This window comes from Megachile rotundata, chromosome 13, assembly GCF_050947335.1.
Source record: "Megachile rotundata isolate GNS110a chromosome 13, iyMegRotu1, whole genome shotgun sequence".
Taxonomy (NCBI): Eukaryota; Metazoa; Arthropoda; class Insecta; order Hymenoptera; family Megachilidae; genus Megachile; species Megachile rotundata.
Genome location: NC_134995.1, coordinates 13,522,371 through 13,540,577, shown reverse-complemented (window position 1 = coordinate 13,540,577; position 18,207 = coordinate 13,522,371). Strand labels below are relative to the sequence as shown.

Here is an 18,207-nt window from a genome sequence, read left to right as displayed (position 1 = left end):
ATTTTTCTCTCTGACGCTGCTTGTTCCTTCGCTCCTTTTTTTTCACTTTTCGGACGATCTTCGCAGCGGTCGCGTTTTTGTACGATAGCTTTCATCGAGCCGGGTGGGTCAAACTTTTTTTCTTATTTCATATTTCTTCGATTAGTGCGATTTACCTCCGTACGCTTCTGTGCAATTTCAATCCGATTCGAGTCGATGCGATTCGATTCGATTTAACTCCGCGGGACTCGAGGCAATTCGACTCGATTCTCAGTTTGAATCAATTAAATATCTTGTCGTTTCAATCGGTTCGATTCAGATCAATCTTCAACAATTTTGACTTAGGAATTCTGACATCTGGTATACGTATGTTCATTCATATGTACATATTCATGCACATACATACATACAAGTACGTACACACATACATACATACATTCAAGTACGTCCATACATATGTACACACATACATACATATATGTACGTTCACACATATGTACATACATTCAAGTACGTCCATACATATGTACACACATACATACATACATATAAGTACGTTCACACATATGTACATACAAGTACGTCCATACATATGTACACACATATATACATACATACATACATACATATGTACACACATATATACATACATACATACATACATATGTACACACATATATACATACATACATACATACATATGTACGTACAAGTCCGTCCATACATATGCACACACATATATACATACATACATACATACATACATATGTACATACAAGTACGTCCATATATATGTACACACATACATACATACACATATACATATCAGTAAGTTCATACACACAGACATATACATACGTACATACACATGTACATATTTAAATGCATGCATGTAGGAAAACGTATGGATATTCGACAGTCGCAGCCATAAATGAATATGCCAGAAATTATATGATCACGAGGAGCTCCCTCGAGAGTGGATTGGCACGCAGCAATAAAGTTCCGTTCCAAGATTCTGTTTGATGGTTATTGAAAATCGAAGGGGATAATCTGGAAGCAGCTTGTCATGGCAGTAGGTAAGGGATGAATGTGGTCAGACAGCATGCAGGGAAGAACACGGCCTGCAGATGGGATAGCGCCAAGGGTGGCAGTAGATACGGTCCGTGTATGGTCAGCCGGCATCTTGCAGGCAGTTAGGTTGATAAGTAGAGGGTCGTAGATTAGATAAGGGAGAATAATGCGCGTTAAATTGCCGGCGCAATATTCGCGAATAGCATCTTCTATCGTTAGAGATAATCATCTGGTATCTAGATTATCACTGTCATCGTGAATATTATCTTCTAATTTGAAGGAGATAATCTGTCGATAGCAAATCATGACGCATGATCTTGGATATAACAGTTTCACCTTGAAGACACAATTTAGTTAGCTCTAGTAAGTTTTTCACCTTGAAGATACAATTTAGTTAGCTCTAGTAAGCTTTTCACCTTGAAGACACAATTTAGTTAGCTCTAGTAAGTTTTTCACCTTGAAGACACAATTTAGTTAGCTCTAGTAAGCTTTTCACCTTGAAGACACAATTTAGTTAGCTCTAGTAAGTTTTTCACCTTGAAGACACAATTTAGTTAGCTCTAGTAAGTTTTTCACCTTGAAGATACAATTTAGTTAGCTCTAATAAGTTTTTCACCTTGAAGACACAATTTAGTTAGCTCTAGTAAGTTTTTCACCTTGAAGATACAATTTAGTTAGCTCTAATAAGTTTTTCACCTTGAAGACACAATTTAGTTAGCTCTAGTAAGCTTTTCACCTTGAAGACACAATTTAGTTAGCTCTAGTAAGTTTTTCTCCTTGAAGACACAATTTAGTTAGCTCTAGTAAGCTTTTCACCTTGAAAATACAATTTAGTTAGCTCTAGTAAGTTTTTCTCCTTGAAGACACAATTTAGTTAGCTCTAGTAAGTTTTTCACCTTGAAGACACAATTTAGTTAGCTCTAGTAAGCTTTTCACCTTGAAAATACAATTTAGTTAGCTCTAGTAAGTTTTTCTCCTTGAAAATACAATTTAGTTACCTCTAGTAAGCTTTTCACCTTGAAGACACAATTTAGTTAGCTCTAGTAAGTTTTTCACCTTGAAGATACAATTTAGTTAGCCCTAGTAAGTTTTTCGAGCTAAACTTTTGAAAGTGGAGGAGAAAAAAGTATCCCCTCGAAGAGATTCAATTACAAACGAGCCTCGGAACCTTGAATGAGCAAGAAATGTGACGAAGGGGATAAGACTGGAGGTCGGCAGCGTCGATAGTCGATCCGTGACGCAATCGAGTCGAGCAAAGTCAAGTTGTCGCGCGGAACGGTGTCAAGTATCGTCCACTTTCATCCCGTTCGTTTTTCCTCTTTTCCATTTCCTCTGATCATCCAGATGTACGAAACGGGCGGGTCGGTAGGCGCGAACGTTCGAATGGCGACGTCTTCCAGGCAGATAGGTAATTAGCTGGCTAAGCATCGAGGCACTCGGTTCTCGAGGATCCTCGAGGCAGAATGCGGGCCTCGTAGGTGAAGAGCGGCTGAAGGGGTCAGAAGAAGAACAAGAAGTCTGCCCACGGCAGCTTCGTGACTAATCTGAATCTCTGGACACGGGAACACGGCCGGTTGCCACTTCGGTATCGTTCCTCGGGGGTTGCTGCCACCCTAAAGTGCCCTCCTCTCACCCCCCGGGCGCTTTCATCCGCCATTCGCGATGCCGGTTGCCGGGCACGTTTCAATAGTCGGTTATTAATATCGCGCTTTTCGCTACCTGGGACAAAGAGGGGAGAGTAACGCGTTGAACTTCGTCAAAGCGGAAAAAAGGTGCTCCTTTTCGGCTCCCCTGACTTTTCGTTATTGTTCTTGCTCGTTATTGTTGCCGCTGTTGTTGCACCGATCAGGAATGCTGCAACGACTCCTTTCTATTTAACCTGCCTGGAAATCGAGGTCGATTTGGACTCTGGAGTTTTAGAAAGAATCTCCTTTGTTTCCGTCACTCGAACCAGGTTACCGTAATTTTTTATCGATGGATTTTTGACATAACTAATAAACTATAGGTATTCTTGCAACATGAAGAGATACACTGCTAAGTCTCGACTATAATTTCAAGCTGTCCTCGAAAATCTTCAAGACTGAACATCCACTCGTCAAGAGCAATCTTCGAGAGCTTCAAAGAGTTTGATGAATAAAAATTGTAATTTAATAAAATTCTCACTGACAGAGTTGTTAAATGGTTGCTACTGGAACTCCGGGTATAAGCTTATTAGCGACATGAATGTCTAACACAGGTAACATTGAAAGCTAATACCTCCGTATCAATACCACAGCACCAATAGCCTAATACCGATGATAACACCACAATATCCACGTCCCAAGATACGTCGAAAATAGAGAGAGATACAGGAAATGTTGTGAATCGATGTTGACAATCTTCTTGGCTGAATCTCGGTGGAAATTCATGGAAAAGTGAAGAGCAGGCTTATGCAACGGGCTACGCTCGGTTCCAAAGTCAACAACGAATTAATCCCGACGAGTCAGGCAATTTCGAGGGTTGCTACAGCGACGGGTCGATCAGTTTAGTCGCGGATCCGAGCCGCTGATGCACGAGTGTGGCTCGATCGCGGAACCGCTGCGAGCACGTCGCGAAATGAAGCTTGGTTGCTTTAGGGCTTGATTTCACGGTCAGTTAGCTCGATTTATCTGCTTGTTCGGTGAAACACATTGCTCGGTTAGGTGTCCACCCTGAGGATGCGTCTGTCAGATACCGGTTAATTCTTCTTGTCAAACTTATTCGATACATTTCGTTATTCAATAAATTTCCTGTACAGTTGTTAACTATTTTTCTATTAATCTGGTAGTTTAATCAGATCAAAGTGTCTTAAAAGAAATTTCATGAGACCTTTCCACTTTGTTGTCTCTTAAAGGAATGCGTTTAATTAAAAATGAAATCTTTGAATTCGATACACAAAGTTTTAATTCGAGCACAACGGTTCTAGCAATCTGCTAACTTGTTAGGTAAGTGTCGATCGATCGCGCGCCGATTACAATTAAAACTTCCGACATTGGAACGCGACGCGAAGCTTTAAGTAGTTCGACGAGCGATACCCTTCTCGAATTATAAACTGCCTCGTCTCGTAAAGTTGCTACGCCTGGCAACTCTAAATACTACATTTCACGATTCAACGTTTGGACAAACTGCGAACCGCCGAAATTAATATTCGGTAATCGAAAGCAATTTACAAAGCAAGCTCTCGTAAAGCGCTCGATTGAAAGCGCCGAAGCGATTCAACGATCGACCATTTTGTATCGAGTGTATCAATGGGAATGCATTCAGCCATTTGCAACAAACTTTCAGCTACAAATTCATGTTGCGTACCATACGATGCCTTTCTGTCTTGTTACACTGTCTGCTTTTTGAAATCGGTTTCTATTGGCAATTAATTAGTTTGCGTTAATGATACTAATAGAGCTTGTACGTGGTTATTTTTCCTAGGTTCTAAGCTTTAAATTGATGTATCATAAGCGCTGTTTGGTGATACTTTTCTGTCATGAAATTTTGTTAGACTTTCTTCGATCGAGTACTAGTCGCTGTTTACTATAAATGATCGTCCGCCATTTTGTGTTGAGAATATTAATGGGGGACATATATGGTTATTTTTGTGGGACTTCAAGCTTTAAATTGATGTATCATAAGTGCTGTTTGATGATACTTTTCTGTCATGAAATTTTGTTAGACTTTTATAGATGAAGAATTAGTGACTGTTTGTTATAACTGATCGTCAGCCATTTTGTTTTACAAATATTAATGGGGCTCATATGTGGTTATTTTCCTTGGACTTCAACCTTTAAATCCATGTATCATAAGTGCTATTTGGCGACACTTTTCTGTCATGAAATTTTGTTAGAACTTTACAGATGAAGAATTAGTCAGTGTTTGTTACTACTGATCGGCAGCCATTTTGTTTTGAGAACATTAATGGGGCTCATATGTGGTTATTTTCCTTGGACTTCAACCTTTAAATCTATGTATCATAAGTGCTATTTGGCGACACTTTTCTGTCATGAAATTTTGTTAGAACTTTACAGATGAAGAATTAGTCAGTGTTTGTTACTACTGATCGGCAGCCATTTTGTTTTGAGAACATTAATGGGGCTCATATGTGGTTATTTTCCTTGGACTTCAACCTTTAAATCCATGTATCATAAGTGCCATTTGGCGACACTTTTCTGTCATGAAATTTCATTCTACTTTTATAAATGAAGAATTAGTCGCAGTGTGCTGTAACAGATCGTCAGCCATTTTGTTTTGAGAATACCAGCGGGGCTCATACGCGGTTGTTTTCGTCCAACTTCCAGCTTTAAATTGATACATCGTAAACTGTATTTCACGAAACTTTTCTGTCATGAAATCGTGTGAGACTTTCGGTGTGCAACAAACTACCAGAACGAAAACCATAAAATTGAAATAAAAGCGAAGAGAAATTTCGGTGCTATCGAAATTCATGCGGAATCTCGTTTAGAATAGATTCGAGCCGAAAAACAGTTTCTTCGAAGAGGTTCGAGTGTCTGAAGAGTAATGGGTTTCTTGCATTTACGAGCTCGCCTGACGTTCCTTTATTTTTTCGTCGAGTCAGCCGGCAAAGTTGCGCCGCAACTCGGTCCGTTATTTCCCGCAAGTTATTTGGAAGTTAGCGAAGTCTTTCGACACCGGGAACTTTGCGAATTGCGGCGAATCAAGCCGGCATCTGCGAGCTTCTTTTCTCCGCTGGAATTGAGAAGAAATTTGTCGCGTCGGCATCGGGGAGATTTACTTATGGTTACTACGGGAAAACTTACAAGAAACAGTAAACATCCCTGGACACGAGATTAAAAACTCTTTTATTATCCGATAGTTCGTGCTCTTTTTTCTTACTGATAATTATGTCCATATTTTATTCGGACGTTGAGGAAGAAAATGTTTAGATCAAGATTAATTCTGATATTGATTAAACTGTACTGATGTTTAAACATGAGTAGCTCCTATGACCCAACAGCATCTGGCTATCAATGTCTTATCAATATCCAAATAGTAAACTCTCTACCAATATATCAATATTGCTCGACATCGAGATCGACGTCCTAATATTAGTTCTCTATTAACAATCCCCAAATATCATCCTTGATCTACTATGAATACTCCAATAACAACAGTCCAACATATTCCACATACTCCACATAAAAACATCAGCCATTACAAGTTACAGAAAACCAGTTTATTCCAACGCCATAATTCACCACAAGCCGAGAACTGCAGAATCTTGTGAACCGAAGATGGTTGGGAAGCTTCCTTTTTGGCGATGCAACAGAAATTCTTCGGAGTGTACGCATTCCGGAATTCGTGTGGCTGTCGAAACTCTTCGGACTTGCCATACAGGGAATTCCAGCCGCGACGTGTCAAACTTTCCTCTAATGAAGAAGCATCGTCGGTTTGGCTTCATTAGAATCTGAACCCTCGGGAACGTCGCTGTAAACCATGTTTCATACCTGCTTTGTTGGCGGGAAGTTTACTTGTGAACGGGTCGATGATTCGGTGATCACAGTGACCTTTCATTAATTAATTTTTGGTACAAAGGTAGGTAGGGAAATTTGTAGGGACTCTTATGATATTAGATCTCTTTAGATCTTTATATTTGTGTATTAAGTGGTGTATCTTTAGAGTACTATATTCCTAGAATATCCTCAGCTACATCTGTAGATCATATGTGGATGTAGGTGTCTTTATATGTACAGACACCTACATCCACATATGTCTACATACAAAAATCTACATATATCCACACACAAAAATCTACTTGTTTCCCAAGTCCTTATATTTCAAAATTCCTATATCCTCAGACCTATGAGTCCTCAGCTCATAAAATATCTAAACAATCCACTTTCCAAACAACGAGCAGAACACACGAAGTAATCTTTCATTTCGTTGACAAATCGTAGACAGTTACAAGATCGAGTGAATAGGGAACTCCGTTACAGAATAGCGATTCTCTCGCCAGTACTTATGTTTAGTTTCCCCGAGATTCTCGGAAGAAATTGAAGAAAACTAGGTCGAGAATTAGGATGAAACCCCCGGAGATTCGAACCCTGGACGAGTTCGCGCGAAACAAGAACGCTACTATGTTCGCCGGAGGTCTCGTTGTCACGTTTACCATCCACCACCTATTTCTCTCGCGTAAGCCCGTTGTCGTCTAACTTGCTAACCTCAAATTACTCGCAAACTGTTCGTTGTGTGAACAAAGTTTCCGAGCAAACGTTGCGTGCCTCTCACGACCGCGTATGATATCAGGATCGATCTTGTCTGCGCAGTCAAGTATCGAATGCAACTCGAAACTCGATCCGATGTTGTTCGATTTAAGGGCGTAGGATCACATGTGTTCTTGGCGACAAACACATTGAGACCAATTATATTTTAACTTAGTACAACATATTTAGTGACATATGTATTGACATTTAGAATTATTGTCATAGTTAGAATAGGATGAGTTATGGGTTAATCCTGTAAGTTAGCCATTTTTTAAAAAATGTTTAAGTTGGTAAAAAATGAGTACACTTTTTTGAGACATTTTGTATTTAATTTTCGTTATTCCATATGAGATGATGTATTGTGAAAATTCTATATGAAACAATGCATACATATGTGTACATTGTCATACATGTATACACATATGTATAGTACACATCTAGTATTTAATTTTCATTATTCCATATCAGATAATATATTCACTTTGAAAATTCTATATGAAATAATACATTCATATGTGTACATTGTCATACATGTATACACATATGTATAGTACACATCTAGTATTTAATTTTCATTATTCCATATCAGATCACATATTCACTGTGAATATTCTATATGAAACAATACATACATATGTGTACATTGTCACACATGTATACACACATGTATAGTACATATCTCATATTTAATTTTCATTATCCTACATCAAATAATATATTCACTGTAAATATTCTATATGAAACAATACATACATATGTGTACATTGTCATGCATGTATACACATATGTATAATACACATCACATATTTAAATTTCATTATCCTACATCAAATAATATATTCACTGTGAATATTCTATATGAAACAATACATACATATGTGTACATTGTCACACATGTATACACATATGTATAGTACACATCTAGTATTTAATTTTCATTATTCCATATCAGATCACATATTCACTGTGAATATTCTATATGAAACAATATATTCATATGTGTACATTGTCACACATGTATACACATATGTATAGTACACATCTCATATTTAATTTTCATTATCCTACATCAAATAATATATTCACTGTGAATATTCTATATGAAACAATACATGCACATGTGTACATTGTCACACATGTATTCACACATGTATAGTACACATCTCATATTTAATTTTCATTATCCTACATCAAATAATATATTCACTATGAATATTATAAATCAATACCTACACATGTGTACATTGCTATACATATATACACATATGTATATCACACATGTGGCAATAATTAAAATTAAAGAAAATATCCGTAGTAAATATTTTGTCTAAAATATGTTCATAAAAGAGTTTACAGTTATTTGCATGTCATCAGTTAGACGGAATTGAGGGACTATATTGGAAGGGTGTTTCGCTTTATCACTTTGATTCAACCCTTTCGTCCAGGTACAAGGATGCAATGGTCCCCTGTCGAATGTGCGGCAAAGGAAACTTTGGCCTCGATACAAAGTTTCTTGGAAGCCTAGAATCCTGTAACAGACGCATCGGTTTCCAAGAACTGTTAGAAACTAGTTTCCGCACTGCCCTTCGGAGACTGTTGAATTTATGACATCGTATCTGTTTGCTGTCTGGGAGGGACGAAAATTATGCATTCTATTTAAATCTCAACAGCGAAACACTGTGACTATTAAATGTTTCGGAAGTTACACCCGTCTGTATAAAAATGGTGGATCATGTCTCAAAAACAAGTGAATCAAACACATTACTTTGACAAAGGAATATTTTTATTAATTATACAATTGTTAACGTAATATGAATATATAATAATATACTATATTATGTCCACTAGTCTTCTTTAATTTCTACAAATTAAAAAATTGAGTATGTATTGAGTATGTAATAATTGAGTAATGATTTTGACCTTGAACATCAGAGTAAACGCATTAAACATGCGCAGTATAATAGATAACCCAAAAAATTATAGTTTTAGTATTAACAGCAGATGTATATTTTACGAGCGAGGTCGTTTGAAAATTCCTTTAAACTCCCCATTGCAATTATAGAATAATCAAGGAAGGTTAATGAAAAAGTACTCGTTTTATTAGAACATGTCCAGAAATATTGTATCACGAAGGTTTGAAAATGGATCGTCTGTTCGTAGAAATAATGTTCCACGAAAATGGAACGGACAAGCGAAATAATCGGAGCACCCGGTGACACAGATAGCTCGAACGAATCAAAACGTGATTATCTTCGTTTATCAAGCTCCGTAATTTCCATGCTACTGGAACGGATCTGGCAATATTATTCCAGCATTATCAGAGATACACCAGAGAGGCTAAGAGGACTTTGATGACGAGTTAAGAGGATCGTGAATTTCGCAACCGGTCAAATTATACAGTTCCATCTCCGTGATCAAGTATTTTCGAAGAGTTCGCGATTGCCGAACTTCTCGGATCAGATCCTTCCGTCGGTCTATTGTACGTTTTTGGGAGAAGCATAAATAGGCTGGTTGAAAGAACTCGCGCGATTATTTGGCCGTCTGGAAAACTTCATTCAACGACCGATAAGGTTTGTTTGTTGAGGAGAATTGGAATTGCGAAGCTGCCAATGGTTGGCGAGGGAACAGGAACTCATTCGCCATTCTTTTGTCGGATTCTGATTGTGATGCTGGCTGTTTGATTGGGGAATATAATTTTAGGTTTTGAGATGAACTATAATGAGGAATTATGAGTATACATGTTTTATATGCGTGGTAGTCTTGGAGAGCTGAGTTCTTAACGCGTTCAGTTCTCCACGATTGCAATTTTTGGTGCGTTGTGTTCTCGATGCGTTGAGTTTTCTACGCGTGGTATATTCGGTGCATTGAGTTCTCTACACGTGGTATATTCGGTGCATTGAGTTCTTTACGCGTGGTATTTTGGGCGCGTTGAGTTCTCCACGCGGTGAGTTCTCTACGCGTGGTATTCTCGGCACGTTGAGTTCTCCACGCGTTGAGTTCTCCACGCGGTGAGTTCTCTACGCATGGTATTCTCGGCGCGTTGAGTTCTCCACGCGTTGAGTTCTCCACGCATTGAGTTCTCTATGCGTGGTATCTTCGGAGCATTGAGTTTTCCACGCGTTGAGTTCTCTACGCGTGGTATTTTCGGAGTGTAGAATTCTCCACGCGTGGTATTTTCAGAGCGTTGAGTTCTCCACGCGTGGTATATCCGACGCGCTGAGTTCTCTATGCGTGGTATCTTCGGAGCATTGAGTTCTCCACGCGTTGAGTTCTCTATGCGTGGTATCTCCGGAGTGTAGAATTTTCTACGCGTGGTATTTTCGGAGCGTTGAGTTCTCCACGCGTGGTATATCCGACGCGTTGAGTTCTCTATGCGTGGTATTTTCGGCGCGTTGAATTCTCGACGCGTTGAGTTCCCTACGCATGGTACCTTCATCGCGTTGAGTTCTCGACGCATTAAATTTTCGACGCATTGCGTTCTCCACGCGTGGTATTTTCGTCGCTGTGAGATTTCAGTGCGCTGAGTTCCCGACGCCTTGAATTCTCCACGTATGCTATTTTCGACACATCAAATTCTCCACGCCCCGTACTCTCAAAGCACCGTTATCAACGCCGTATCTCTCACACATGATATTCACCCTACATAATATTCTTGACTCGTATATTCTACGTGAGATGTTTTCGACGCACTATATTCTCCGCACCCTCCACCCTCACCCCACAGCACTTGACACAAAAATGAAAGCTGCAAATCACGATCCCTAATGTGCGGACCAAGGTTCAATTTCAGCCAGTAACCCCATAAATCTGATTTGATCAAGAAACATCGGTTTCAAGAGCACTTTAATAATTGGCAGGTGATCCCTGGCCAAGATAAACGGGTAGAATATTTCACGCTGACCAGACAGGTACATCCCACAAAAACGTTAAAAAAGCAGAAAGTTGAACAAGCTTTTTACGGTGTTGGTAAAATACAAGGGCAAAAATTTCCCAGCTACTAGTTCTCGCCAGTCAGGAAAATATTGCTTGTAAATTTCCAGAGGACGGACCAGTATATCTTGTCGCCTTTCTCTCTCACCCTTCGCCGTTTGATTTACTCCTCGTTCATTTTTTCCTCTCGTTTTTTCCGCTCTCTCCTTTCCGCGTATTTTCGACTATAACTCCGATGAAGCGGCTCTCTCGTTCATTCTCTGTCGTCGTAAATTTTTGTCGCCCCGATGGAACTTGTGATTATACGTTGCTTCGAAAACGCACTCTTTGTGTGTCGCGAATTTTTATTTCCTTCGCTGCTAAGTTCTCTGCAAAGTGTTTCTTAAATTGTACTTTTCATTCCTGACACGAGACGAATGTTTCTCAAATTTTTCTGAAGTGTGATTAGAACTAGTCAAGATACATTCGAAATAATCGTGGAAAAGCTACTCGAAAGTTCGTGTTAGTTTGAACACCGAACTGATAAATATTGAAACAAACTTTAACTTGAAGAGTTATTGCAACGTTCAGTAACTAAATTAGAAGCATCATGGATTAATGAATTGATTTCCTTGACGTCGAACAATTGGTGGAGAACTCAACGCACCGAAAATACCACGCGTGGAGAACTCAACGCGTTGAAAACACCACGCGTAGAGAACTCAACGCATCGAAAATACTACGCGTAGAGAACTCAACGCGTCGAGGATACTACGCGTGGAGAACTCAACGCGTCGAAGATCCCACGCGTGGAGAACTCAACGCATCGAAAATACTACGCGTAGAGAACTCAACGCGTCGAGGATACTACGCGTGGAGAACTCAGCGCGTCGAAGATCCCACGCGCGGAGAACTCAACGCGCCGAAAATACCACGCGTGGAGAACTTAACGCGTCGAAGATCCCACGCGTGGAGAACTCAACGCATCGAAAATACTACGCGTAGAGAACTCAACGCGTCGAGGATACTACGCGTGGAGGACTCAACGCGTCGAAGATCCCACGCGTAGAGAACTCAACGCGCCGAAAATACCACGCGTGGAGAACTTAACGCGTCGAAGATCCCACGCGTGGAGAACTCAACGCATCGAAAATACCACGCGTGGAGAACTCAACGCGTCGGGGACACCACGCGTGGAGAACTCAACGCGCCGAAAATACCACGCGTGGGGAACTTAACGCGTCAAAGATACCACGCGTAGTGAACTTAACGGATCGAAAGCTCAACGCGCCGAAAATATTACGCGTAGAGAACTCAACGCACCGAAAAAGTAGTACATGTCAGCGCATAATCGGACGCTTAAAGGCGAACAACGAGTCGTTTAAAAGCGATATTATTTCGATGGAAATCAATGGCAAATAGCAGAGTGACTAATTACTAAGGTAACTCCATCAAAGTATTCAACTAGTCAGACGCATAACTCCGGCAGGGTAATCAATACTTCATTTGAACTTGGGAGCAAGTAGTTGGAGACAATGACTAGTCGGGGCTCCCTCGAAACACCGCAATTACGCCCGTGGATTTCCAAGCGGAACTATCGTTCATTAACAGTTTGACACTGTCTGCTATTATAGTATGTAATTTCTATTAAGTGACTCGCGATATCCTTCGGCCCCTTTTACAACAAATTTCAATAATAACCTTCCTTTGCCTATGACTATGGAAACAATTGCGAATCTCGATAGCTTCATTCAGTATTTGTTATAGAAATTTTATTAACTGGTCTATGCAATTTATTCTTCAAATTTAATTTAGTGAAGGTTCATTCTTGAATTTGTATTTTGTCAAATTTTTGCGTCTTCCAATTTTTATACTCGTAAGTGTCTGTCTTTAAATACCTGTGTTTACAGATATTTGCAAGCCCAAATTTCTGTACTGCAAATCATCAAATTACCAAACACTTACGCCCGCAACATTGAACCTCTAACAACAAGTTTGGACCCAAACTCGCGTCCGAAACTCCATCGTCGAAATTCGCAAATTCGGTTAACTATAATTGTTATCTCACAGCGAGCTCCGCAGTGAAAATTAACGCGTTAATTACCAAGAGACTTCCAGTAGATAGGAAGCACACGACGTATGAACCTTCTGTCCCGAATCCCAAAATATTTTCCCAAAGTTGTAAAAGCGGGATCGCATACTGATATATCTGTCGTATCTCGACAAAGCTCCAGTTTCCGTTTCCTAAAATCCTCGAATATCGAGCACCGCGATAGGGAGAAACTTTGTTTCCCCGGAACCGTTGTCAGGAAATCGGGTTCGCTTCTGTTGTTCCACAGCTGGCGTGTGTTAGTGTATCGTTTTCTTTCGATGAAGTAAGACGCATCCACAACGGAGAAGTTTCACTTGTCGAACGTGTGTCTGGACTGGCGAGCGTTTGCGGGATTAGTTTAAAGTTTGTTGTTTCTTCGAAGAAAGCGCGGTTTGTTTCTTTGTTCGATGTAATGGCACAGAAATTGCGCTGGATTCTCCCCCATTTATTCTCGATGTTATTCTTTATTCCCCGTTTTCCTGTCACAGGAAATGCGCTGCACAATTTAAGAATGTATATTTGCTGGAAGGACATTCGTATTGTTCTTTATCCCAGTAATGCATCGTTCTGCTTGGTTTTAACTGTTATTTAGGAGCTGGTTCTACGAGTGATCTAATAATTTCTTGTTACCGATTGCCAACTTAAATCTTCCTGGAAAATAATATACCAGGGCTGTAGTAATGGTTTCTGTTATTTCTGTCGAGGTTATTTACTTGTCTGACCAGTAGTCTCATACTACTTGTTCAAAAATTTACTTTAACTGTCTTTTGCATTTGATATTGCTACTCATTTCACTGTCAGCTGTATGGTTTAGTCTTTGACAGTATGTACTTTTCTTACAAGTAACTGTACTCCACTTGTCTGACCTCATACTACTCGTCTGACCTCATCTGATCTTATACTACTTGGCTGTCTAGCGTCTCTATCTACTTGTCTGACCATGAGTCTCGTTATGCTTCTCTAACTAGTGTCTCAATCTACTTGTCTGACCATGAGTCTCGTTAGGCTTCTCCAACTAATGTCTCTATCTACTTGTCTGACCATGAGTCTCGTTATGCTTCTCTAACTAATGTCTCAATCTACTTGTCTGACCATGAGTCTCGTTATGCTTTTCCAACTAATGTCTCGATCTACTTGTCTGATCATGAGTCTCGTTCTGCTTCTCCAATTAATGTCTCAATCTACTTGTCTGACCATGAGTCTCGTTATGCTTCTCCAACTAGTGTCTCAATCTACTTGTCTGACCATGAGTCTCATTCTGCTTCTCCAACTAATGTCTCAATCTACTTGTCTGACTATCAATCTCATACTACTTCTCCAACTAATGTCTCAATCTACTTGTCTGACCATGAGTCTCGTTATGCTTCTCCAACTAATGTCTCAATCTACTTGTCTGACCATGAGCCTCATTCTGCTTCTCCAATTAATGTCTCAATCTACTTGTCTGACTATCAGTCTCATTCTACTTCTCCAAATAATGTCTCATATTTACTTGTCTGATCATCAGTCTCATACTACTTCTCCAATTAATGTCTCAATCTACTTGTCTGACCATTAACGTGTCTGATCAACTTGTCCAAGCACTATTCGTCCACCTGCCTCTCTAATACTTGTCAGGTCGATCTACTTTTCTTCCAAGACACTACTTGTACTCCTATAATATTTACCAAAATTAAAACTAGTAATTGATGCAAGATAAACGGTAGTTCGCAACAGTTTCTCAATCATGACTTCTTATTTTAGTAATCCGACATTTCACATGCACCGGCCCTGATATAATTAACTTCTTGATTGAAATAACGTTTCGCAAGCAGAAAGTTTGCCGGAGGTTCGTCAGCGAAGTACTCGGAGCAGCGGCTTTGCGAAGAATTTCACGCGCGCGTTTCCACGTGAATTAATGAACGAACGGTGTTCTCTCCTAATTACCATAAGAGCGGAAGGAGGCCACCGCGGTAATAAAAGAAGCGGCGAACGCGTTACACTTCGATAAATCGAGTGTATTATACCTTTTTCAGCTCGACGGCTCGAAACGTGCCACGCGTTCGACTTCGTGGAAAATTGCTTGCGAAAGTAGAAATTAGAGACGCGTGCAGCTTTGAGGTTGGAGAGCCGCGAACTTTTCAACGAGCTTTGAACCTCGCGGTATAGTCGCAAAGACACTTTCGAATCGAAGCAACCATCGGCCTCCTTTCACACTACTACGAAACCTTCCAGATGCTTTCGGAAGAACCTTCTTATTTACCTGGGAAGCTTGATATGTTTATGAAAGACAGATATCATAGTCTAGACATAGAAACACGTCACTTAGAAAATATGTCTTAAGTATTGAAATAAAATGCTTGAATTTGAGCTGGAGTTGTGATATGAACATTTTTATGTATGCACACATATTGTTGAATATAATTAAAATATTGAAAAATGAACATTTTTATATATGCACACATATTGTTGAATGTCATGAAAATATTGAAAAATGAACATTTTTATATAAACACACTTATTATTGAATGTCATGAAAATATTGAAGAATGAACATTTTTATATAAACACACTTGTTATTGAATATAATAAAAATATTGAAATATGAACATTTTTATATAAACACACTTATTATTGAATTTTATGAAAATATTGAAAAATGAACATTTTTATATAAACACACTTGTTATTGAATATAATAAAAATATTGAAATATGAACATTTTTATATAAACACACTTATTATTGAATTTCATGAAAATATTGAAAAATAAACATTTTTATATAAACACACTTATTATTGCATGTCATAAAAATATTGAAACATGAACATTTTTATATAAACACACTTATTATAGAATGTCATAAAAATATTGCAAAATGAACATTTTTATATATTCACACTTGTTATTGAATATAATAAAAATATTAAATAGAACACCTGTACACAAGATCACAAGTATTGATGTATTAAACTTGAAGTAACAATACACACATTCTCATGCACACACACCATGTATAACAAAAATAATTATTTACACAAGTAGCTATATAAAGACTTCCCATAAAATTCACCTGTTTAATAAACAATGTAATACAACCTAGTACAAGATAAAATATAATAATATAATGTAACGCTGAATTAGTTAACGCAATGTACCGTCATGGCGTAGTCCAATAAAATGGCGGGAAGACGCGGAACAAAATGGCGGTCACTCGATGAAACATTCAGCCTACCGTTGTTTACGTTCGTTTGCGGTTTGTTGCAGGGCTGGCACACGGTATCAGATGTTACAAATGCGGACAGTACAACGAGGGAGTAGGCAGTATTACGCCATGCATCAATTACACCGCTCACATGCATCTGAAGGAATGTCCATCGTCGGCCGAGTGGTGCATCGTAAGTGGATCTCGTATGTTCCCGTAGACATAGAACATTCGCGAAATAACGAATTCCCGTCGTGGCTGGAATTTCGAGACGTCGGAATCGTTGAATCCTTCCGGTACTTCCGGTCACCCGACCCCATGAATATTTCAAACAGTTACGACCCTGGATTTCTTCCTAAGCTGCCTGCAGATTTTTCATTCGCCTGTTTCTTACGGAACGCTGCTATAATGGACCTTGCAAATCGAATATACGCTCGCGGAATTTGCTGCGATGCGGATTTCAATATTTAAATTTAATAGCTTCCCTGTTTCTCGTATTTCGAGTTTAATATTTAACACTGAACCTACCGACATGTATACTTAGAAGTTAAAAATGAATTTGAAAAATAAATACACAAACGACAAAACATAAAATTGTACACGCATTTATCGACATCTTTATCGACATATAATACATGCAATATAATGTGTGTATCTAACTTAGAAGTTAAAAATGAATTTGAAAAATGAATAAACAAACGACAAAACATAAAATAGTACACGCATTTGTCGACATCTTTATCGACATATAATACATGTAATATAATGTGTGTATCTAACTTAGAAGTTAAAAATGAATTTGAAAAATGAATAAACAAACGACAAAACATAAAATAGTACACGCATTTATCGACATCTTTATCGACATATAATACATGTAATATAATGTGTGTATCTAACTTAGAAGTTAAAAATGAATTTGAAAAATGAATAAACAAACGACAAAACATAAAATAGTACACGCATTTATCGACATATTTATCGACATATAATATATGTAATATAATGTGTGTATCTAACTTAGAAGTTAAAAATGAATTTGAAAAATGAATAAACAAACGACAAAACATAAAATTGTACACACATTTATTCTTTATCTCGTTGAAAATTAATATTGATTTCAAGGCATGTTCTTTAACAAAATGTATACTTTATAATAAGAAACTTGTGGAGCCTTTTGACCGGTTTGGTAGTTTTAGTGTTAAAGAGATGGAGATTGTTAGTTTTGGAAAGGAGGACATTTGGAAAATTGAAATTTCAAGAATTTGAAAATATGGAAGTTTTGAAACTTTGGAGGGTAGGAAACTGAACTTGCAAATATAGGAGCTTGCTTACTTGGAATTTTAGAAATTTGAAAATTTGTGAGATTGGAATTTTTGAGACGTAAAAATTTTGAAACTTATGAGCTTGGAAATTTGCAAATTGGAAGACTTTGGAAAACCTTGAATTGGAAATCTTGAAATTTGGAAAACCTTGAATTGCAAACCTTGAAATTTGGAAAACCTTGAATTGGAAATCTTGAAATTCGCAATCCTTGAAATATAGAAATTAAAAAATTCCAAGATCGTAACAAAGGTCGCTGAATAATTACCAATTCCATGAACGATGACACTCCTTCACTCAAGTCCTATAAATCTCCCCAAATTCCAAGTGCAATAAATTAACGATAGAATCAGTGTCGATACCAAAAAGCCTTCCAAAAAAGTATCTCCAAAGATTCCTCTAAAAGCAAATCTCGCAAGAA

At 38.4% G+C, this 18,207-nt stretch overlaps 1 protein-coding gene across 1 annotated transcript in view; it reads left to right on the top strand.

The window, feature by feature from the left end:
• Positions 1 to 18,207, top strand: part of Oamb (Octopamine receptor in mushroom bodies) — a 265,798-nt gene that overhangs the window by 202,210 nt on the left and 45,381 nt on the right. Inside the window, exon 11 of the mRNA XM_076538566.1 lies at positions 16,526 to 16,656. Coding sequence (XP_076394681.1) covers positions 16,526 to 16,656 — 131 coding nt within the window. The remainder of the gene's footprint in view (positions 1 to 16,525; positions 16,657 to 18,207) is intronic.